General features: G+C 37.5%; 1 protein-coding gene across 4 annotated transcripts in view; it reads right to left on the bottom strand.

The window, feature by feature from the left end:
• MEI4 (meiotic double-stranded break formation protein 4) overlaps nt 1-25,780 on the bottom strand; it is a 319,253-nt gene that overhangs the window by 270,911 nt on the left and 22,562 nt on the right. For all 4 annotated transcript variants that reach the window (XR_007725107.1, XR_007725108.1, XM_050788273.1 and 1 more), the window contains exon 2: nt 14,575-14,820. Coding sequence is in view for 2 of the 4 variants with exons in the window: in XM_050788273.1 (XP_050644230.1) it covers nt 14,575-14,806 (232 nt within the window). In the remaining 2 variants the exon portion in view is untranslated. The remainder of the gene's footprint in view (nt 1-14,574; nt 14,821-25,780) is intronic.

Below are 25,780 nucleotides of genomic sequence, written 5' to 3'. Positions count from 1 at the left end.
TGGAATCAATGCTAGCTCTCATTTTACAGTTGCTCAGTACTCACTCAAGGGAGTTTGAGATTACCTCCAAGAGCCGAACTCCAAACCCAGCCATGCCAGCAGCACTTCCAAATATGCACAGAGACACCTCCAGCTGCCCACAGAACCACTACCCACTCACCATTGTCATTCATGCTCTCAAAACTCTGAGATTCATGTAGGAAAATACAGTCAAATTCATCCCTCAAAAAGGCCCATGTCAGAAAGGTCACATCAGTTCCTTCCATTCTTTCTTTCTCTTTCTGGCTTTATAAAATACAAGTGACAAATAAAAATTATATATATTTTCAGTGTACAAGGTCATGTTGTGTTTTATATATATATATATATGTATACATATATACACACACCTTGTGAAATAATTGAATCAAGCTAATTAACATAAATATCACCTCACATACTTAGCATTTTCTGTGGTAAGACCATTCAATATCTACTCGGCAATTTTCATGGATATGGAACATTATTACTAACTACAGTCACTATACTGTACAATAGATCACCGGAATTTATTCATCCTAACTGCAACCCTTTGACCCTTTGAACAACATCTCTCTATTCTCCCCCAACTGTCGATTCCTGAAAGAAAATATGGCATCATCTCACTTATGTGTGGAATCTAAAAAAGTCTACCTCATAGAAGTAGAAAATAGAATGGTGGTTCCATTCTTTCTAAAAGGTAACTATAGTGTACTTCAGAGAATATCCCAGTAAAATAAAAAGATTAAAATTAGGTAAGATGAATAATGAAAACTGCCAATGAAGGCATTTGGGTTGACTATAGAAAAAATAGTTCACCCTAAACCAGTGGTTCTCAATCTCAATTGTATTTTGGAATAACCTAAGGACTGTGAAAGAATCGTGTCTCAGTCTAAACCCCAGATATTCTGATGTAATTGGTCTGGGGTACAACCTGGACATCAAGACTATTAACAGCTCCCCAGATGATTGTAATGTAGAGCTAGGGTTGAGAGTCACTGCCTAGAACTCTAGCCTTAAGTCTACCAATACAAAAGAGGCAAAGACTTTCAGAAAGTCTTTTAAAAAACAAAAATAAACCTTTAAAACTAATGTTGTAAATCTAATTAATGACACTTTATTGTACCTTCCTTTTTTTTTTTTTTTAGACAGAGTCTTGCTCTGTCGCCAGGTTGGAGTGCAGCGGCACAATCCCGGTTCACTGCAACCTCCGCCTCCCGGGTTCAAGCGATTCTCCTGCCTCAGCCTCCCAAGTAGGTGGAACTACAGATGTGCATCACCACACCCAGCTAATTTTTGTATTTTTAGTACAGATGGGGTTTCACCATGTTGGCCAGGATGGTCTCGATCTCTTGATCTCATGATCTGTCCGCCTCGGCCTCCTAAAGTGCTGGGATTACAGGCAACACTTTATTTTTCATACCTATGGAAGCCCCTCAGCACTACTACAGGCCTGCAGGAATCCACGTACAAAAGGCCTGGATTCATATGGTATTTACTGTTAAAAAGGTTACATGAACAATTAAGTTGGCTGTCACTGTGTTTACCATCACAGACAACAGCGCACGGGCAAGGCACTTCTTTAAAAAGAAGTTTCAGAGGGACTAGAAAAGTATAAATCACTGAGGCACACATGCCTTCAGGTCCATCCCCCACTGTATCTCTCACCCTAGCAGACAACAGAGCTACACAGCCACATAAAGCAGCCCACAGGCATGGACTTAGCCTACTTTGGACTGATTTCTGCTTGGGAGACAAACAGAAGAAGATGCCTTGTGGTTCACAGAATAAAAAATGAACAGATGAGAATAAACACTCCCTAAAACTACACAGGTAGAAATAACTTTGGAGTTATTAAAAGCACAGTTATTAACACATTTAGGTTTCAAATTTGCAAAATGCCATATAATTTGTACGAACTGGGTCAGGGTCATTCTGTCAAAAATACTGTTTTACAGAAAGAAATGAATTATACTAATTCCAGGAAAGAAGGTATTTTTTTATTAGAATATCAAAGGATGAGAGGAAGGTGCCTAAGTTCTGCATATCCTGTTTAATTAATAAATTAGAAAATTTCAAGTATATAAAAAGTACATATAAGGATCAGAAGCATTATTTTTACCAGTTAACTTTTCACAAACTAGTATTTGTGAAATTGATGTAAAGTGTTAACATTTTACATGTATTATAATTTACATACAAAAACTTACTTTACTTCATGAAAATAATTTCTGCTGCTTTGTATTTACAAGCCTAGTCAGAGATGATCATTTTAAATATCAAGCCCAGAAACATCTTTGAGAAACCACTGGGTACAAGATCTCATGGAATCCAGCACCATAAGAGGACACAAAGGTGACCTAATCTTTGTTCTTCATGTGATGTGTTAATTTTTAAAAGTAACGAGGAACTGTTAGAGCTCAGCTTTTCGAAACATAAGAAACAGCTTCCTCTGGATGCAATCGTTTTCTTGTGTACTTTGAAGCACAAAAAATAGCTGACATAGTCTGAATGTATTAAAGATATATAAGCAATATTTCTCTCCTAATATGAGAAAACAAGAAAAATTATCACACATTTATTACAAAATAATTAATAATGCTATAGAGGCAGAAAAGGAATGATATCTTTCCTCACCCTTTATAAGGGTCACGGTCAATATTCCTGTAACAAAAGATAGGTGTGTTAGTCTGTTTGCGTTGCTATAAAGAAATTGCTGAAACAGGATAATTTATGAAGAAAGTAAGTTTATTTGGCTCATGTTTCTGCAGGTTACACAAGAAACACAGTGCTGGCATCTGCTTCTGTTGAGGGCCTCAGGAACTTTATAATCATGAGAACAGGTGAAGGAGAGCCAGAGTGTCAAGTGCCAAGAACAGGAGCAAGAAAGAGGGGAGGTGTCACACTCTTTTAAACAACCAAATCTCATATGAATTCAGAGCAAGAACTCATTCTTCACTGAGAGAAGGACATGATGTCATTCATGAGGGATCTGCTACCATGATCCAACTAAGCCCTTCCCTCAACAATGGGGATCACATTTCAACATGAGATTTGAAGGGAACAAATATCCAAATCATATAATTCTGTCTCTGGCACCCCAAATTTCATGTCCTTTTATTGCATGAAACAATGACCTCTTCCCAATAGTCTCCAAAAGTCCCAACTTGTTTTAGCATCAACTTAAAGTCCAAAGTCTCATTTGAGACTCAAGACAAGTTCCTTCTACCTATGAGCCTGTAAAATCAAAAGTAAGTTATTTACTTCCAAGATACAATGGCGGTACAGGTTCCCATTTCAGAGAAATCGGCCCAAACAAAGGGACAACAGATCCTATGCAAATCTAAAACCCAGCAGGCAGATATTAAATCTTAAAGTTTCAAAATAATCCTTGATTCAGTGTCCCACATCCATGGCATACTGGTGTAAGGGGTGGGCTCCCAAAGCCTTGGCCAGCTCCACCCCTGTGACTGCTCTCACTGGTTAGAGTTGAGTGCCTGCAGCTTTTCCAGGCTCAGGGTGCACGTTGCCAGTGGTTCTAACATTCTCAAATCTGGAGGATGGCAGTCCCCTTCTCACAGCTCCACAAGACAGTGCCCTAGTGGGAACTCTTGTGTGGGGGCTCCAATCCCAAATTTCCCCTCCATGCTGCCCTACAAGAAGCTCTCTACAAGGGTTCCACCCCTGCAGCAGGCTTCTGCCTGGGTACCCAAGTTTTCCCTCGCATCCTTGGAAATCTAGGTGAAGGCTGCCAAGCTTCCTTCACTCTTCAATTGTGTGCAACTGCAGCCTTAACGCCAAGTGGAAGCTGCCAAGGTTTATGGTTTGCGCCCTCTAGAGCAGCTGCCTGAGCTGTATCTGGGGCCCTTTGAGCCACAGCTGGAGCTGTAGTAGCAGGGATGCAGTGAGCAGCTTCTCAAGGTGATGCACAGCAGCAGAGCCCTGGGCCTGACTCAGAAAACCATTCCTTCCATCTAGGACTCTGGACCTGTGATGGAAGGGGCTGTCTCCTCAGAGACTTCCGAAATGCTTTTGAGGCCCTTTTTCCCACTGTCTTGGATAGTAGCATTTGACTCCCTTTTAGTCAAGCAAATCTCTCTAGAAAGTGATTGTTCCACAGCCCACTTGAATTCCTCCCATGAAAATGCTCTTTCCTTCTCTAACTCATGACCAGGATGAGACTTTTCCAAATTTGTATGCTCTGCTTCCACTTTAAATGTAACTTCCAACTTTAAGTCATTACTTTGCTCTGATATCTGATAATAGGCAGTTACAAGCAGCCACAGCACATCTTGAATGCTAAGCATTACTGCTTAGAAATTTCTTCCACCAGATACCACACATCATGACTCTTAAGCTCAAACTTCCACAGATCCCAAGGGCATGAACACAATGCAGTCAAGTTCTTTACTAGGGTATAAAGTGGGTGACCTTTATTCAATTCCCAATAAATTCCTCATTTCCATCTGAGGCCTCATCAGCCTGGCTTTCACTTTCCATATTTCTGTCACCATTTTGGTCAGAACCATTTAGTCTCAAGAAGTTCCAAACTTTCCCTCAACTTCCTGTCTTCTTCTTAGCTCTCCAAACTCTCCCAAACTCTGCCCATTGCCCACTTTCAAAACCACATCCACATTTTCAGGTATCTTCATAGCAATGTCACATTGTTTGGTACCAATTTTCTGTGTTAGTCTGTTTTGTATTGCTATAAAGGAATATCTGAGACTGTGAACTTTATAAGTGGTTTATTTGGTTTATGGTTCTATAGGCTGTATAAGCATGGTGCCAGCATCTGCTTGGCTTCTGGTGAGGCCTCAGGAAGCTTATAATCATGGCAGAAGGCAGGGAGCCAGTGTATCACATTGTGAGTCAGGGAGCAAGAGAGAGAGAGAGAAGTGCCAGGCTCTTTTACACAACCAGAGCTCACATGAACTCATAAGGAACTCACTCATTACCATGAAGACAGCATCAAATCATTCTTGAGGGATCCATCCCCATGAAAAAATATCTACCACTAGGCCCACCTCCAACACTGAAGGTCACATTTTAACATGAGATTTGAAGGTGGCAAAACATCCAAACCATATCAACAGGTTAATAGGAGAAAAAGATAACACATTTACTTAATCAAAATTTTACTTGATATGGGAACCTTTGGAATTGACAATTCAAAGGTTCATAGAAAATTGTCTGTTTTATGCTTAGGTTTGATCCAGAATGGACAGCCATATAGAAATGTAACTGAACAAAAATGATATGACCTAATGGTAATAGTCAAAGAGGGGAAACCCAGCAAGGCCTGTCTGTTTGGATTCTTCCTGGCCTCTCTGTGTGGCATTCATTCCTTGTGGGCACACGGAAAGACACCTTCTGAAATGAGTGTCTTATGATCTACTTTCAGACAACGTAGGTCAGAGAATTTCCCTATGGTCAGCTTACACAGAAAGGCAGAAGAAGGTTAAAGTAATGTTTCTAGGTTTTATGTCTAGCTTTTTTCAGAAAAGGGTTCTAGTTTCAAAGACCTGCCTAGGGAAAAATAATTCTAGTTTATATGGCCTGCCTTGGGGAGAAAGAGGAGTAGGAGAAAGCAGGGGAAAAGGTCAGAAAGAGACTTTGCTTCTGAGACCCTTCATGTTCCTCAGTTTGAAGTACTCAGCACACCAAAGTACCACACTTTAGGGTGTCATTTTCTGAGTCCACCAAAATGAGAAACAATGGATCTGATCCATTACTGAAAGCAGCTCACAACACCTCAATGTCTCCTTCACAGCACACACATCTCTCAACAGTGGTATTCTCTCATGTATTTAATTTCTACGCCAGTGCTAATAAATGCCCACACACAACTTAAATTTAAAATTCATGTAAACAATGTTTCTGTAAGAGGAAATTCATGTGAAAAGACCACCATTGACTTGTAATATAAAATGTAATAACTTCCCGTCCTGTGATCGGTGGGTGCTACCTCCCAAATCACAGTAAAGCCAATGTGGATCCCACATACACACTGGGTCTCCCTTTACAGATACTCATTCCAAAGCATTATACTTCTCTGCTGGTTTTGTACCACTTTTATTGATACATGTGCTTTGTCTGCATATTCTAGTTAGGAATTCACTCAAATTCATGTTATATCAAGCTTACTATTTTAGCTTTCAGTATGATTCAGAATATAATGCAAGTATGTGTGTTTATAGTTCCACATGTGTGATATTACTTGTAAACTTTATTTACAAGTAAATTTGTTTTGTCTTATTGCCTACAATATGTTAGCATTCATTTATGCGATACATTTCTTTTTAGCTATGTCACTTTATGTACTTTTCTATGGATTGATATAATAGTATAGTTTAATTAGAATTTAAGGTTTTCTACTGGTTTCCAGTGTACAATACACTGAATTTCCTACCCAAAATGTTTCCCCTCCACGATGTCTCTAAAATTATTTGAAGTTGATATAAGAAAGAAGATGTATTTCCCTGCCAAAAAAAAAAAAAAAGGATGTTTTATACACTCACATATGGGTGCTTATTAAGAACTAAGGAAGGCAGTAAGACGGAGGGGAGGAGGGAGAGAATTCTCCTAGAACAAGAATCAACAACACCCAATCGTTAGATCCCTATTATGTTTATATATATATTGCACTGAACAGTATGAAACAGTATCAAACATAGTGTTACGGTCATTGTAGCACTACTATTTTTGTTGTTGTTGTTGTTGTTGTTGTTGTTAGGGTCATTGTAGCACAATTTTTTTTGTTGTTGTTGGTTCATTTTCTCTCATTTCTGCCACTCAGCTCAATCAGGCTCTTAATAAACACTTACTTTTTATTGACCAGTTGCCAAATGTCAGTTGGCACTGAGAAGTCTTTTAGAAGCTGGTCTACAAATCCCTCTTAATTTACTGCACTTCGGTGTTTTAAATTTACTGCACTCGGGTGTTTTGAATGATTACATTTCTATTGACTCTTTTCTGGTAAAATTTTTTATTACGCTCCCTGAACATATGTTTTACTTTTGTTTAAACCAGTGATTCTCAAACTCCAGTATTCATCAGAATCACCTGGGGGGACCTGTTAAGCCACAAACTGCTGAGCTCCGCTTAGAATTTCTGATTCTTAATTGAATCAGGAATGGTGGGATCTGAGAATTTGCATTTCTAACAACTTCCCAGCTGATGCTCATGCAGCTTGTGGGGAACTCACTGATCTGATGAACCCACTTTAAAGTACTAAAAGTCATTGTTCTCAAATTCTATAGGAACCCCATTCCATTCACTATATATTTAACCTTTTAGATAACTTATTTTCCCATTTCCTTATCTATAATCAAGGCAAGAGGTAAGCACAACTTCCTAGACAACAGTTGAAGCAGCAAGGAAAGAAATTCCAGAATGAAAACCCAAAGCAGTTGAAAAAAGAAACAATGGGGCCAGGAGACAGATTTCTGAATAAAGGGCACTGGGGGAGAAGTGGGAGAAGAAAATAAACTTTAAAGAATAGCTTGTAGAAAACCTGTCAGAAATGAACTCAGCAAAAACAAAGATAAAGGGGCACCTACTCCTACCTTCAGAAAAGTCTCAGAAAAAGAGACGCTGACATATTCTTGAGATCCAGGACAAGTCTTTCCACTTGTGCTCTGTATTTCTTCTACATTTAAGAACCTGAGCCAGCAATGATTCTTTTGTTATCCTCTTCCTTCTGTATCTTCTACTTTTCTCTCTCTGCTGGTTCCTTCCCAAAGTACCAGCACGCCGTCCTTCCATTTGCACTCTCTTCAACTACCAACCTATCTCTTTTTCTTCCCTTCACAGCCAAGCTCTCCTCCCCCGCCCCGCCCCCGACACACACAGTCCCTTGCTGGTCAAATAGTGGTTCTCAGACCTGCAGCATCAATATGATCTGGAAGCGTATCAGAAATGCAAAATCTCAGGCTTATCCTATTTACTCTGTTTATCTAATTTCCTTTTCAATTGGATAATGGGATTGATATTATACCATACATTTTTCCAGCCTAAAGTCTAGAACTATCTACCTGGATTTATTCACCGCACATTAAATTTATATAAAAAATCAATTTCAGGATTTCTAGGATCCATATTAAATCCAGAATCCTCATGGTACATTTGGATTTCTGGTAGAATCTTAACATTCAAAAACAGGTAAGTAGGACATTTAAAAGACAAAACCTGTCCAAAAACAAATGTAATCCTAAACATAAAGATGATTGCAATTTGTTATAGCATTAAGCTATTCCAAAAAAAAAAAAAAATCACAGTAAGCAAAGACCTAGGAATGCAAAAGTACTATGAATGGTTTTAGCCTTTTGTCACACTGATGAGAAGCTAACATTGTCATTCTTCATTTGTTACGTTCTGATTCATTACTTATAAACACGTGTGGCTCTCTTAAAGTTAGGAGCTCTAATACTCACCCTACTTTACTGGGCCTCGTTCCTGGATTCAGGATCTTGCTCTCTCTATTCTACTTCCACTGTTACAGGGGCTTGGCAGATATCTAGCAACTACAGATTAGCAAGGCCATTTTGTTCCAAGTATGAACCCTCACACAGACCATTTCTAAACTTATTTATTCACCAAATAACCACCAAGCATGTCCCTCCATGACAGGAACCGTGCTAACTATAGAAATACAGTGGGATGAAAATAGTCTCTGAAAGCATAGAGTTTGGGTCTCACAGGGAAGACAGACTGCTTAAACAATTATAATTTAGCTCACATATAATAAAGTACAAAATATAACAGGGACCCACATCAGGAGAACCTAATCTAGTCTAAGGAGGTAGTTAGTGAAGACAAAAGCAATATTGATACTGCATCACAAAAGAAAGAATAGTACATAGCCAGACCAAAAGGAGAGGGAGAACATATCTTACAGAGAGAATATGTATAAAAGCCTGGAGCTCAGCAAGAAGGTCCATTCAAACAAGTGATAAGAAATTCAGTACGTCTCAGTGCAGAATGTGAAGGACATGGTGGCGACAGGTTGGGCTGGAGAAGTAAGTAAGCACCAAATTCTGGAAAAGTCTGTAGTCCAGTTTAAGGCGTTTGGGTTATATCTGAAATTAAATAAGATGACTTGAGACTGGGCCACAATTTAGACTAGAAAGGGGCAAGGCTACAACTAAATATATGCCAGTCTTATTGGGATAAATTAAGTATGACCAAGGAAGTGGCATCTGGAACGGACAGAAATGCAGACATGCCAGAGATACGCAGAAAGTAGAGTCCACCTAACTTGGGCATTACTTGGAGTTCCAATATACCTTCCTGGAACCCAGTTGAGGCAAAGAAAATGGTTGTATAATACGGTGAGATTTAGAACCAAGTACTAGGAACAGATTTGGGAGGGATAATGTTTTCTCTTAGGAATGCTACATACTTTGGAATGCCCTAACCTAAGCCCAGTCTCTGAAGCACCGTTGCTTTTTCAGCCCCAGTTCCTCGTGCCAGAATTTGGCCCTTCTCACTCCTAATCTCTATATATCATCCCTAGCAGTGTCGGCTCCTGTTATGATAATTAAAATATTTACATTTATAAATTATTGCCTTGTCATTATTAAAGTCATTTGATATTCTGAGCTTTTTAATCTTTAATTTCTTTGTATGTTGACTGTCTCTAATATCCAAAGATCAATTAAATTTTATATGAGTAAAACATGTCTAATATATAATTATAAATTAAATTATTATAGAGTCTCTCAGAATCTCTATCAAATAACGATATATCTTTTTATGTTTATGTGTATTATTCAAGTATGTTTTAAATCAATTACAATTTTAAACAAACTTCATAGTATATTAGACAATTTATATTATGAAAGCTTATATGGAAACTGACAGAGAAATGCTTACGCATTCAATTTTCATACTCTTTCAGCATCCGTGAAACAGTGAATGCCCCAACTTATAAATGCTGAGCTCCCCAGTTGCGTTGGTAAGTCAGCTATTTGCAATGTTTCCTCAGTACGTGGTCTGGAACAAGGTGAGAAGCACAAAGAGGTGAAACAGAGGCTGTGTGGGCTGGGACCAGGAAAATAGTCATCAGAAGACTAAGGCAAGCCCCATCCTGGATCTGTCAGGATGCAGATGGGGCTGCTGCAACATCTGGCCCCTGTTCTGTTCTCTTGTCAATAACCACCAGTCTAGCTAAAAACTATTTCCTGAATCCATGCTTATACAAGATGAGAAAGCAAGAACTGGGGAGGCAATGGAACAGTGAGAATTCAGTCCTCAGGCTATAAGGCAGAAAAGAAGGGTGAGGGGATCAACCTGAGCAATGTGACCTAGAGGATCAGGAAGCTCCCAAAGCCATCTGGCTGGGTTGGTTGGTTCTCGGGACCCAAAACTTAAAACTCAGTTCAACCATAACTACTTATACTGCTCTGCATACTGCCCTCCACCTCCACTACCCTAAGCACTCTATATAAGTGCCCTGTAATTAATAAACATTTACTAAACATGTACATCAATGAATTAATTTAGTTTGATTTTTTCTTTCTTTTCACTCTAGTCAATTGCTCATCCTTTTACTCTAGCCAACCGCTCATCCTATAGCCTATCTATGATTTATGAATATATTAACTACTTAAAGTTGTAGGCAAAAAGGCACATACCTGACACTTCATCAATCTACTTCCCTTCTGTGAATATCAAACGACTGTGTAATATAATAGCAACTGTCCTGATTCCCCCTGCCCCACCCACACGCACACTCAAATTCTAATCTTAAATCTGCCTACGGAAGTCTATGCCATTTTTTCCATTAACAAAGTCCTGCTCTTGTCACCATAAACCCTTCAATCCCTAGTCCAGTTTAGAAACAGCCACTGACATCTTCCTGGCTAGTCTCTGTGCTATGAGTCTTTCTCATCCAACTTCTCAGACCTAGACTAAATCCTTGCCAACATTAAGAGTCCTTCTTTAACAGGAAGCTGTTACAGTGTCCATGAAATTTTTTTAAAAATTAATAAAAATAAATTTAAAAAGAGATTCTATAAAATAAAATATACATAATCTTTTATAAAGAAAAAGAGCATAGCTTTTCACTCTTATTTTCTCTTCCACAGATCAGGAAGATGATTAACTGTGCCTGCCACACATCACAAAACAGTTTTTGAGAAATGTGTCACTGGGTATGTAGACTTCTTTTTCTTCCTTCCTTTCTTCCTTCCTTTTGTTTTTCATTCTTTCATTCCATAAATTAGTAAAGAGCATTTAAGTAAGATGAAAATGTGACATTATTCTATAATCAAGTTCTATGTATCCCTCCTCTATATAGTCTAGTCCCCTAGTAAATATAATAAAGAGGTATATTCATTAAGAAGCTGTAGAAAAACAAGAATAAAGAAATAGCTGAGTTCCTGAAATGTTGCATAGAAAGCATACATACTTTCTTATTTGTTTATTTTGCCATTGTGGCTTTGCTTTATTTAATTTTGGGTTGCTCAGTTGCTTCAATGAATAGTTGATGCTGTAAACTGAATTCCCCAGCCTCTCAATCTGTCAAGAATCATTCAATTCAACATTTATTGAGTACTTGCTTTCTCTAAACACTCAACAACAGTTGTACATATAAAAAAGCACTGAAAATTCTAGAAAAAATATTTAATAATATAAGTACACTTGTAATATAGTTTTGATTTTCAGGTATGGAGTTTTCTTAGAGCAAGGCATGTCACTATTTCATGTCATCCTTATATAACTGCCATGTTCTTCCTTTATTTTCCTGTTACTGTATGCTCTCCTTTTGTGTATTTTTTCTGTCCCCTTTAACATTTATCTAAATCTATTCATTTATTCCTCATTTTTGAAGTTTAAGGTAACAGAGAAACAGATTACCTCCAAACATCTGCACAGAAACATTGTACCTGCAACTCCTGCTGTAAAACTGACTTTAATTATATGATTTTTGAAAAATTTTATCACACGCACTGTAACTGAAAGTGTTCAGCATAAAAAAGCTATCGCTTAGGTTCCTCCTATTAGGCATACTCGTGTTACAAAAAAAATAACATGCACATTTTATCAGTATTACGAATAGACCCTTGGATAGTAAACAAGAGTTTTGATTTCATGGATGCTTATGATAGCCGTAGTTTAAGATTCCTGGAAATTTTAACATTTGAGACATTATATTAATTGTATAACTACACAGGAAAAAATGAAGAAAAACTGACTATGTTTGCCATTCATTCACTGGGTATACTCAAAGAGCCCATTATCAAAAGGACTCCAGAGAAACTAAAATGTGGCTGCAAATTGTGTAATACTATTTTTGCTCTTGCAATAGTAAGATTTTAGTAACACCTGGGTATTAGGTTACTGGATTTTCATGATAATTCCCAAAACTAAAGTCTCCTATTACCCACAGCATATATGTGCACCTTACATCTGCATGCTCTTAAGGTGATAAGCCTCATCTTCCTCTGACACCCTTGAAATATTGGAATCTGCAGGCTTCCCACCTAAACTCATGGCCCTTTTCTCTTTGAGTCTCATCTATAGCTATAACTTCACTATTCCTTAAATCCAACAGATCCTAAGTCTGTGTCTGTAGTTACAGCCTGCTCATCCTCTCTGACCATACTTCCACCTTCCTTCTAGGTAATCCACATTCTAGGTATTAGCCTACACTCAGAGAAACTTGGGCTCAACCTTTTATCCTATAAGCTTATTTCTGTGTTCACCATCTGAATTCAAAGTATCACAAGCCATTTAGTAGGCTAGGAGGGAAACCTTATTTAGGTATTTAGGTATTACCCCAAATACTGCTATCTCCCTCAACCACTCTCTGAAACCATTCATAAATTCTAAAGTGTCTACTCTCAAGTTGTTCATATATATCTGTCCTTTTATTTCTCGCTATAACAGATTTAATTCAACTCACTATTCCTCATGTGGGCTTTGGTCAAAGCTTTAAAAATTGATCTCCCTGCCTCGAATCACCACTGTAGCTAAAATATCCTCTATGTTCCTCTTTCATTGGACAGATACTTGCTGATCACCTTCTATGTGTCAGGCTTTGAGCTGGGCAATAAATAAAGAGACCTGGAAAAATCAAAAGTCTCTCCTCAGTGAACATAAGCTCAAGTTCAGGAGATAAATCTGCAACCAAGCAAATAAACAAATAAGTAAATACCACATAGGAGGTGCCTGTGTAGGGAATAACTAGTAGAAGTCCATTAGAGGGGTCAGGGAATACCTCACTGAGGAGGTGTCACTTAGAATAAGACCTAAGGAAAAGAAGAAACCAGCCTCAAAGAGTCAAAGAGAAGAAGAACCTAGGAGAGTTCCATGGCAATAAAGAGATTTCAAGGGCTGGAAGGAAGGCCATGTTGACTAGGGCCTAGCTGATAATGGGGAGAGTGTATGAGATGAGGTGGGAGAGGTGAGTAGAGGTGAAATCACTCACAGCATTTTGGGCCACTATCAGAAGTCTGAATCTAATGCAAAGCCTAATTAGAAGTCAGGGAAGAGTTTTATGCAAAAAAGTAACACTGCCTGATTTATGTTTTATTTTTTAACTTGCCAGAATTATGTTTCCCAATCATGAGTGTCAATCTTCTGCTTTAAAAAAGCCCAGTGGCTCCTGATTAACAGGGTAACCACATGTTCTAGTTTGCTCAAGTAAACCCAGGGTTGCCCCTGTGTTCCCAGTGTAATTATTAATAGGCCCTTCCATTCACCCTCACAAGGGTTCTAGTAGAAACCATAAATTGTATGCTCAGCTTACTGATAAGTAATACAGTAAAATATTCCTTAGGTTGACATTCAAGGCCCTTCTGAATCCGGTCCCAACTTCCCTCTGTACCTTTTTCTCCATCACGCCCTTGCCTTACAAGTGTTTTGGTCACTCTGAAATGCAATTGTGGCAGTATCCTGAATGCAATTTGTATTCACCACTCCAGTGTCTTTGCTCACGCTCCTGTATCTTACTGGATGTTCTGTAACCATTTCACTGACAAGTGGACAGAACTTTAAGGGCCACAGGTAAGAAGCCTTCCAAGAAACTAGGAAGAAGGAATAACTTCCTCCTCTGTATTTTGTCAGTCTCTCTATTATAGTATGTATCACAACTAGGTTAATTATTTATAGGTCTGCTTTCTCTGCTAGAATGGTAGGTACTTAGTAGAAAAGACAGCACCTCCTTCTATGTGTTTTGGGGTCCTCACCACCCACACAAGCCTGGCCAATAGCTGGTATTTCACTTTGGACTGCTAGATTAACTACTGAATATAAAAGCAAAATAAAATGTAATAGTAAAATAATACAGTTGAACAATGAGATTTTAAAAGACCTTTTTGCCTTCACATCTATACTATTTTCATTCTCCAACTTCATTCCAAAGTCAAATGTAGGAAAGTGACAATAAAATTTTAATGAATGACCAGAAGTTAAAAAAAGTATAAGACTAGAAGATGTCGAGCTTTCATGGAAACTAAAAATTTTCATGTTTTGGGAATACATTTCTAAATAATTGTGCAGCTGAAATAAAACAGTTTGACATACTACCAAAAGGCAATTGTATATACTCACCACTCTTTAAGGATCCTGAACAAAGCCTGCCCACAAGAAGTTTTTGACGTAATTGCATAACTTCAGCTTCCAAGACTTCAACTTTTGATTTCCATTTTGACTCCTCCTCAGACAGCAACATAGCAAGGTGCTCTGTGTATTCTCTGCTGCTTTTGTCTGCTGGTTTTGAGCGGATAATTGCCAAGGCCAGAGCCAGCTTTGAAGTTCTCAAATACCATTTTTGAACATCCATCCTGGCTTTTGTCCCTATCATTTAATAAGAAAAAAGTTACAGAAATTCTTTTTAACTTGTGCAGTGCATTTCATTTGCTTAAAATTGATTTTGCAGAGTAACACTAATTAACAAGTTTATAATAAGACTTGGCACCAAGTACAGAAAAAAAATTCAGGACTGAAAACAGTATGAGAAAGTTATGCAGAAGAAAAATACACACACATGCATATTAAATATACTAAGATTCAATAGTAGGTTTAGACTATTTGACAATTTCTTGGGGTGGAAAAAACACATACTAATTCATTTAGTTGTTTCTAACCAGAGAAACGTATCAGAATCTCTGAGGGAGCTTTTAAAATATATTCCCTTAAAATTCTGACTCAGCAAATCTTGAGTAGGACCGAGGCTCTTATATTTTGAAAAGAGTGCACTAAATAACCAGAACCATTAAATTAAAACATCTATTCATAAATTCAAGTCCTTCCTTTCCTCCAACCCATCTGTTAAATCTTGCATTCCTTAATGAACCTTTTACCTGCTGTTCCTGCCTCTAACCATCCCCCTCCAATCTATATGGAGAACAATCTTTTAAATATTTGCATCATTTAAGTTGTGAGTCTACTCTGATTCTTCACTTTCAAAGATTTCCAATCGTCACTCCGAGCGTACTTTTCCAAACCAACAGTGTGTCACAGTCTTAAAATATAAACATACTTACGGAGGCCACATGACAGACCACTGCATACACTGGTTTAATATCATCCCTACTCAAGTATAAGCCCCTGTGGCCTCCGCCAGGCTTTATTAGATTATCATGAGAGTTGTGCACATAAAATGTGCTAAATAAAAATGTTTAATGAAGAGTGAAAAGTAAGATGATCCAGAATATTCAAGACTTTCAGTTGTCCCATCTATCCTAACACAATTTCAAATTCTTCACCATACATTTCAAACTTTATTTCCTTCCATTTCCCCAGCCTATCCTTCCATTATGGTTGGATCACACTCAACCAAACAGATACAGCCCCAAGTGTACTCCTGTACACATCTCTGCTCATAAATTTTCCACTGCTGTGATGCCCTGACTTTCTTATATAGCTGCCCAAGCCCTGACTGTACACCATTTAAAGAACAACTCATATACCACCATATAAAATCTTCTCAGGTCTATTCCCACCCACAGCCATGTATAACTATCTGATATCCTGTAATTTGGCACTGAAAATGTACAATCTAATAAATAGCTTAATGCTGTTTTATTATAATTAGTAATGAACACAAAAATCTGTATAAAATATGTTCCTCACAGCATTATTGAAAATGGACTGACAAATAGTTAATAATGGTATGACTATACAAATGAATAGTACTTAGCCATTAAAAATTAGATTTTCAGAAATTTTTTATCAGCCTGAGAAAGTGTTAAGTACAAAAAACGAGGACATGAAATTATATGTACAATAGGACCCCAGTTACATGTAAAATGGGGAATACAAAAAAATTAAACAGAATGTATAACTGCAGAATTATTGGTGATTTTTATCCTCTTATCTTCATTTCTTTGTTATTTTTCTAATTTCATTCAATTAACATGTATCAAATTATAATTAAAAATGTAAAGAAACCAGATTTCCAAAATCAAAGTACACAGCTTTATATTTTCATAGCTGTTGACTACACCAAGGACTAGATATTGTTAAGATGAACAAACTAATTAGAATTATAGCTCCGCTTATTTTTAGCTTTCTCAACAACCATTTCACTCCCTGGATCATCCTCCATCTGTCATTAGCGATGGCAGCAGTGGACTCTGACACTCATTACTCTCAGAAAAGCACCCTATGTGCACAAGACATACATATGATGTTTGAGACCCTCCTTCAAGATGTAAGTTTGCTAATATATATAATAATACTGATTTTTTAAAAGTTGCCTATTCAAAGTTGTTTCAGTTAGAAAAGAATCTCACATTCAATTATAAATAGTGGGTTTCCAGGCTAAAAGAAAAAAATAGAAAAACAGTTTATTAGCACAAGAAGACAAAGTACTCTGGATAACAAAAACACAGCAAATTCTCTGTCATCATGTAGAGATATTTAATTAATTGATTTAAGCAAACTGATTAATTAAAGGTTCTGATTTTTAAGTTGTTGCATATGATTTAATAGTCTGGAAATCATGCTGAATATCAGCTATCAGAAAGAAATATCAAATTATAAAATTCTTCTGGATTTTAATTATATCAAGATAGGGTCATCTGTCTGAACATTAACTAGATTTGTACTAAAAATGAAAAGAAATAATTGCTAATAAAGAGGTTTAGTGCAGGCTTGTAGGATATAAATCACATTTAAAACACACACAGAACTACAACATACAACCAAACAAAACCAGGTTTTTAAAACTGCTTCCTCATGTTTGTGTGTATAAACGTATGCCTTCTTAATTTTAGAACAGCATTCTTATCTTCAAAGTATCATTTGCAAAATAAAGATACTTCAGTTTCCCCTAATATTTCATGGAAGAAAACTGAACTTCTGTGGCATCATAAGAAAGATATATTTGGCCTTCATCCCCAGTTCCTGACACAAAGCTCCTAAATCCCTTAGAATTTCCTGAGGTAGATTATGGCAGGTCCCCTAGAAAGCTTCAGGATAGGAATTAGTTGCCAGAAAGACCAAACCATAATTAAAAGCTTGGAACTTTCAGTCCCACCCCTCAACCTCCAGGGAGATGAGAGGGACTGGATACTGGATTCATGATGGATCATGCTTTTTTGATGAAATCTCCATAAAACCCCCTAACCAGTGGGATTCAGAGAGCTTCCAGGTTGGTCAACACATCAGGATGCTAAGAGGGTGGCACACCTAGAAAGGGTGTGGAAGCTCGTGCAATCCCCCCATACATGGCCCTATGCATCTCTTCCATTTGGCTGTTCCTGCGCTGTATCCTTTATAGTAAACTGGTAATAAATAGAGTGCCTTACTGAGTTCTGTGAGTTATTCTAGCAAGTTATCAAGCCTGACTAGAAGGGTGTGAGAACCTCTGACATTATAGCTAGGTCAGATAGAGTGCAAGTAACCTACGGACCCAATACTTGCAACTGGCATTTAAACTGAGTGCAGTCTGATGGAACTGAGCCCTTAAACCTGTGAAGTCTTAAGCTAACTCCATGTAGTTAGTGTCAGAATTGAGTTGAATTGTTGAACATCTAGTTCGTACCCAGAGAATCAGAACTGGTTGTTGCTACTGGAAAACACCCCAGCTTCCTAAATACACTCTCTGTTTCACTGAGGAAAGATCAGCTAGTAACTTTCAGAAAGCCTTTTTAATTCAATTTATGCTCAAATAATTAGAGGAAATAATGAAAATGAACATTTAATATCTCCCAAGAAGGTATGTAGTGTCGCTTAATTCTTAATAGTTTAAAGTATAAAATCAGTCAAACACTCTTTAGAACAGAGCGTCAGTTCCAGCAGGGCTTACTTGTGTGTGTGTGTGTGTGTGTGTGTGTGTGTGTGTGTGTGTGTTTCATTTCAGAGCAGTTCTTACCACAGTAACATTCCCCATGGGGCTGTGAAAAAATTTAGTCATATTCCCTATGACCCTGGATTTTCCTTCAAGCAATGCATGTAGAAACAGCTACTCCAAACATAATTTTGGCCACTTGTATCATTTATTTCTCCTGCCCTAATTTTTCCTTATTGAACTTTAATTTGCTATCAACTCGCTAATTTTCTGAACCGTCAAGTATTTTACATTATATTTATTTTATATTATAACTTCAAATTCAAAAGTTACTTCATCACCAAGATCACTGATGAAACATCTGTTTTAAAAAAAAAAAAAAAAAAGCCGGGCGCGGTGGCTCAAGCCTGTAATCCCAGCACTTTGGGAGGCTGAGACGGGCGGATCACGAGGTCAGGAGATCAAGACCATCCTGGCTAACATGGTGAAACCCCGTCTCTACTAAAAAATACAAAAAACTAGCCGGGCAAGGTGGCGGGCGCCTGTAGTCCCCCCTACTCGGGAGGCTGAGGCAGGAGAATGGCATGAACCCAGGAGGCGGAGCTTGCGGTGAGCTGAGATCCGGCCACTGCACTCCAGCCTGGGTGACAGAGCGAGACTCCGTCTCAAAAAAAAAAAAAAAAAAAAAAAAAAAAAAAGGAGCCACAGACAATTCCTACTCAAGACTGGTGGGAATTTTAAATTACACAGCCATTCAGGAGAATATTTTCCTAATATGTATCAAACATCTTCAAAATATGTATTCCCCTTTGTCCCAGAAACACAAGTTCTAATATTTCATCTTCAATATATGATCAGAGCTGCATACAAAACTTTATGCCCATACATGATTTGTAGAATTATAATTACCAATATAAAAAAAAAAACCTGTCACCAGTCTGAACATCTAATAATAGAGATCAAATTGTGGTATATCATATAACTCAACTAAATGTTTTTGAAAATATCTGAAGCTATGGAAAAATATTTCCCACATGACATTAAATGTACAGTAAAACATGAAATAGTAAATGCAGTGAAACCACAAATTTAAAAAATCTACAGATATACAGACATTAATGTAGTGATAGATTTAGAGACAAAAGGGGAAAGGGAAAAAGAGAAGGAAGGAACAAAAGAAAAAGAGAAAGAGAAAAAGGGGTAAAGACGAGAAAAGACAGACTTATTGACCAAAATAAAAGCAAACCTTGACCATGAGTTGAGGAAGTCTGAAAGATATTATTTTCCTTACATATACTTTTCTAGATGCACTATTCCATTTTGTACTGCAAGACATTTTGTACTGCAAGAAAGGAATACCTGAGGCTGAGTAATTTATAAAGAATATGGGTTTATTTGGCTCATGGTTCTGCAGATTGTAGAGAGGAATGGTGCCAGCTTCTGCTTCCAGTGAGGCCTCAGGAGGCTTTCACTCGTAGTAGAAGACACGGGGAGCTAGTGTGTCACACAGTGAGAAAAAGCAAGAAAGGGAGGGAGGTCCCAGACTCTTTTTCACAACCAGATCTCAAGTGAAATGGTTACCACAGGGAGGTCCCAAGGCATTCCTGAGAAAGCCGTCCCCATGACCCAAACACCTCCCACTAGGCCCCACCTGTAATCTTGAAGATCGCATTCCAACATGAGATTTGGAGGGGACAAATAGGAAAACCATATCACTATAGTTCCCAAACTGTCACAATAAACATTATAAGACATATAAGACAGAAAACTATCTTAGTACTGATCCTACAGAAATTGTCCCTATTCTATATTTTTCTAAGTGGAAATTATGGAATATGCAGAAGACAAACTGGACCCTTATCTCATAACATATATAAAAATCAACTTAAAATGCCATAAAGACTTAAACACAACATGAAACCATAAAACTACTAGAAGAAAACATAAGGAAAGAGCTGCATAACTTGGGTCTTGACAAAGATACTCTGAATATGACAGAAGGACAGGCAACAAAAGTAAAAATAGACAAATGGGATTGTATCAAACTTAAGTGTTTCTGCAGAGCAAAGGAAACAATCAACAGACTGAAGGAACAACCTGCAAAATAGGAGAAAATAGTTGCAAACCACATATCTTATAAGGGGTTAATATCCAAAATACACAAGGGACTCCAAAAACTCAATAGCAAGTCCCCATATGCACAGGCAACCAAAGCAAACATAAACAAATGGTATCACACCAAGTTAAAAAGCTTCTGTGCAGCAAAGAATGCAATCAACAAAGTGAAGGGACAACCCACAGAATGGGAATAAATATTTGCAAACTATCCCCCTGACAAGGAATTAATAGCCAGAATATATAAGGAGCTCAAACAACTCTATAGGAAAATAATCTAATAATTCTATGAAAAATGGGCAAAAGATTTGAAGAGACATTTCTCAAAAGAAGACACAGAAATGGCAAACAGACATATGAAAGTGTTCACGGCATCACTGATCATCAGAGAAATGCAAATCAAAACTACAATTAGATATCATCTCATCCCATTAAAAGGGCTTAAGACAGGCAATAACAACCGCTGGTGAGGATGTGGAGAAAAGGGAACCTTTGTACACTGTTGGTGGGAATGTAAATTAGTACAACCACTATGGAGAACCATTTGGAGGTTCCTCAAAAAAACTGAAAATTGAGCTACCATAAGGTGCAGCAATCTCACTTTGGGTATATACTCAAAAGAAAGAAAATCAGTATATTAAAGAGATATTTGCATTCTATGTGTGTTGTAGCACTATTTACAATAACTAAGATTTGGAAGCAACCTAATTGTGTATCAACAGATAATGGATAGGGCCGGGCGCCGTGGCTCAAGCCTGTAATCCCAGCACTTTGGGAGGCCGAGACAGGCGGATCACAAGGTCAGGAGATCGAGACCATCCTGGCTAACACGGTGAAACCCCCGTCTCTACTAAAAAATACAAAAAACTAGCCGGGTGAGGTGGCGGGCGCCTGTAGTCCCAGCTACTCGGGAGGCTGAGGCAGGAGAATGACGTAAACCCGGGAGGCGGAGCTTGCAGTGAGCTGAGATCTGGCCACTGCACTCCAGCCTGGGCGACAGAGAGAGACTCCGTCTCAAAAAAAAAAAACAGATAATGGATAAAGAAAATGTGGTACATATAGACAATGGAGTACTATATTCAGCCATAAACAACAACGAGATACAGTCATTTGCAACAAATGGATGGAACCAGAGATCATTATATTAAGTAAAATAAGCTATGGACAGAAAGACAAACATTGCATGTTCTCACTTATTTGTAGGATCTAAAAATCAAAATAATTGAACTCTTGGACATAGAGAGTAGAAGGATGGTTGCCAGAAGCTGCGAAGGGTAGTGGGGGACCTGGAGAAAGGTGGGGGAGGTAATGGGTATGAAAAAAATAGACAGAATGAGTAAGACCTACTATTCAATAGCACAATAGGGTGACTACAGTCAATAATGTGTTCGTAACTCAAAGGATAAATGTTTGAGGGGACAGAAACTGCAATCTCCATAATGTGGTTATTTCACATTGCATTCCTGTATCAAAGTATCTCATGTACCCCATAAATACATACACCTACTATGTACCCACAAAAATTTTTTAAAAGATAAAAGTTTTAAAATTCTATGCCAAAAAAACTAAAAATGTGCAAAATATATGAATAAAAAATTCTCAAAAGAAGACATATGATAACAAACAGGTGTATTTTTTAAAAAGCTCAACATCAGTAATCATTAGGGAAATGCAAATTAAAACCACAATGAGCTATCATCTTACCCAAGTTAAAATGGCTTTTATCAAAGACAAAAGAAAACAAGTGTTGATGAGGACATGGAGAAAAGGAAACCTTTGTACACTGTTGGTAAGAATATAAATTAGTACAACCTCTATGGAAACCAATATGGAGATTTCTCAAAGAACTCAAAATACAACTACCATATGATCCACCAATCTTACTTCTGTGTATATATCCAAAGGAAATGAAATCAGCATGTCAAAAAGATATTTGCACTCCAATGTTTGCTGCAGCATTATTCGAAATAGAAAAGACGTGAAATCAACCTGTGTCCATCAATGGATTAACAGATAAAGAAAAATATGTAATAATGAAATGCTACTCAGTCTTTAAAAACAAATTTTGTCATTTCAGCACTAATGAACCTGAAAAACATTATGCTGAGTGAAATGAGCCAGGCACAGAGAGAGAACTTCTGCATGATTTCACTATATGTGAAATCTAAAAAAGTCAAACCTATAGAGGCAGAGAAAGAATGGCGGTTTCCAAGGGTGGGGGGCCAGAGAGAAAAGGGGAGATGTTAGTTAAAGGGCACAGTTTCACTTAGACAAGAGGAATAACTTCTGGAGTTCCATGATATAACATGGTGACACAGTTAATAATGTTTTGTACACTTTAAAATTCCTAAAAGAATATATCTTAAGTGTTCTCACCACACACAAAAATGAGGTGACTGCTATGTTAACTGGCTTGACATAATCATTTCTCAATGTCTATATATTGAAAATACCATATTATATACTGTAAATTTATAAAATTTTATTTATTGATACCTTAATAAAGCTGCAAAAATAAATAAGTAAATTAATAAAAAAAGATTTTAGCTAATTAAAAAAAGAAAAAAATGAAGAAGCATTTTGTATGAAGTCTCAGAGCTCTACACCGATCAATTTTTGATTGTGAAGAGAAGCTTAGCCTGTAGCGCTTACCTCTGCAATTCTGAGCCATCTTCAACTGTAAACTACACCACTGATTCAACAACAGCTTTGGTGTAGACAAGGGGAATGAGAATGAAAGAACAGAATTTGCACATTAAACATAACTTTAACCGAAATTTTAAAGGGCTTTCAGAATTGAGGAAACATGGTCCATGAAATGAGAATTCTGCCTCCTAGCTTCTCTAATCTACCTTCCTGATCAGCTTTCCCAAATTCCACTAAGCCCATTGACTTCAGCCATTTCCACAGCCCATTTCCATATCCCTTCCTCTGAATGCCTTTTCTGTTCTTTTCATGAATTCAAAGGACACACAGATTTTGGAAATGTGGCAGAAAACTTTCCAGTATGACCAAGTAGCAAGCTACTATGACCTGTATCCCCAATGCCATGAATACTGGCTCACAGTAGGCACATTACTAAATACTAGTGAGTAAATCAATGAATGAATACATCAATATAGGTCTTCCAATCACAGGGCTACTTGGCCAACTCTTAAATCTGGCTCACAGTAGGCACATTACTAAATACTAGTGAGTAAATCAATGAGTGAATACATCAATATAGGTCTTCCAATCACAGGGCTACTTGGCCAACTCTTAACTCTGGCTCTCATCAGTAAGCCTTTGTCAATTACATATTAGGAGAATAGCATTGGAGAGAGAATAGGTTAGGAAGGGAACCTAAGTAGTTAACCAAAAGGTCACATCTGTCTCTCTTCACTCACTAAGACATCCTTTCTTGACTATTTCCACTGAGTCTACTCTCTCCAAACTATGCCCTTCTACAGTTTAACCTTAAACTTTCACCAAAATAATTATTGAGTAAAGAAAATACAGGAAAGATAAAATCTAATTCACATACAGTTTTAGGTCAGAGGCTAAGCTAAAAGGGAGAAAACCAGATTTTATCTAATGTGAGGCCTATCTAAATACTTGCCAAGAAAGAAAGAAACTGAAAGATGCTGGCTAACACTCCTTAAATTACTGAGATGAATGTAATAAGGCAAAGCATGAGTGCAGGAGGAAGTCCTCATGTATCGTGATGGTGAAATATGCATTTATCAAATCCCAGTGTGGGGTGCAGCAGAGCTGGCAATGCTAGAACAGTAAGAAATTACAAGACTTTTGAGATAATTAGTTTAACAGTTTCAGTAAAGTTTGGACAAGGTCTAACATGTAATTTTTGGATTAGATCCATCTGACAAATTTCCTAATTATTGTTAGCATTTCAACACATACTGTACTGTAAAGCGTTCAGTAGATTAATGTCATATGAAATTTTACATAAAAGAATGAAGATTTACTCGAGATTTCAAATTTTTCTACTTTAATTATTAAGGGCACCTGTAGAAGCCTTTCCAGCAGAGTCTGTGCGTGACAGGAGGCTTGCAAAGATAAAAGGATACAGGCTTCTTTCTTTCTTTCTGTTCCCGTCAAAACAAATCAACTATCTATCATTTTCCTCTTATTGAAAAAAGAGTTAACTAAGCATGGATTTTAGTTGTCTACAGTCTCTTAACACTACTTTTTTAAAATTCCATCCCACACTCTGCCTTTTGATTTCAAACTGCTTCTTCATTTTGTCACAGGAATGATCTCTGGATTCTGGCAGAAGTTCACATGGGAACATGCATCACACATATTTTATAAGCTAACAGAAAGGACAGTGATTCAGAGATTTAGAACCATGTATACATGGCAGAACCAGCAATCGCATTCCACTACGTAAATCCGTAAGAGGAAAGGGAACAGATATGTACTACTAACACGGATTTTTTAAAAATATTTTGGAAGAACTATAGGTGTTTCTTGGTTACACTGGTATTTCACACACTGAAATTGACATAATCCTCATCACAAAGATGAACATATTGTTCATACAGTACATTTAAAAAGTCTGATGAATTACATAACTCAAATTCATAAACGTCACAAATTTGGATTCTTGATAAGGCTATATACACCCTGGCGGTGAAAAAAAGTCTCGTGTCATAAAATAAGAACGAACATACGATGCATGCACAAAGCAAAGAAATAACCAGAAGAGACAACTGAGAGAGGTTGTGTCAATCCCAGAGGAGAGACCAGGCTTTTCAGGACCAGCTGAGCCAGGGCCTGAGCTTCAACAGAAAGAGGAGATTAAAGAGGGGAGATGATGAGGTACAGAGTCCCTTGGAAAAGGTAAATGGCCCTATCCAAAAAGTCATTTTGTAAATGACAAATTAGGAAATTGATTTTTTTTTTCCTAACTTCTACTATGTAAAGCCTTCTGAGTATACTGAAGATACAAACTCAAAAAAGTGCAGTCCCACAGAAACGTTTTCTTTAGGGCTCATTATTAATTCTGATAAAGGATTCTACTTCTCATCAGTCTCATTCATTTAAATTTAATCGAGGAGAACACCACAAATTTCAGACAGCAAGTGACAGTGTGTCATGGCTTCTCTCAGGGCTCCATTTTACAAGTAAATCTAATACTTCCTTTATTACAGTCTACATGGATTTGCATGCCTAAAAACAAAATAGAGTTCTTACTTTCACTAGCCTAAAATAGCCTATTAAGAGAGAAAGGGACTGTTTCACAAACATGGAGCCCTTCCATTCTATACATCTTCTGGCACATGATGCCCTTTGCATTTCTGGCCCTTTAAGCTCGCTCTTTAACCTGTTCCAGATAACAAACACACAAAGGTAATATAGCTCTTGTTGCAGGTTAGCCATAACTCAGGACTGGTCCTCTAGTTT

This window comes from Macaca thibetana, chromosome 4 (genome assembly GCF_024542745.1).
Source record: "Macaca thibetana thibetana isolate TM-01 chromosome 4, ASM2454274v1, whole genome shotgun sequence".
Classification (NCBI taxonomy): Eukaryota; Metazoa; Chordata; class Mammalia; order Primates; family Cercopithecidae; genus Macaca; species Macaca thibetana.
Note: the sequence above shows the minus strand (reverse complement) of the source record. Positions and strands in the feature narration are given on the sequence as shown.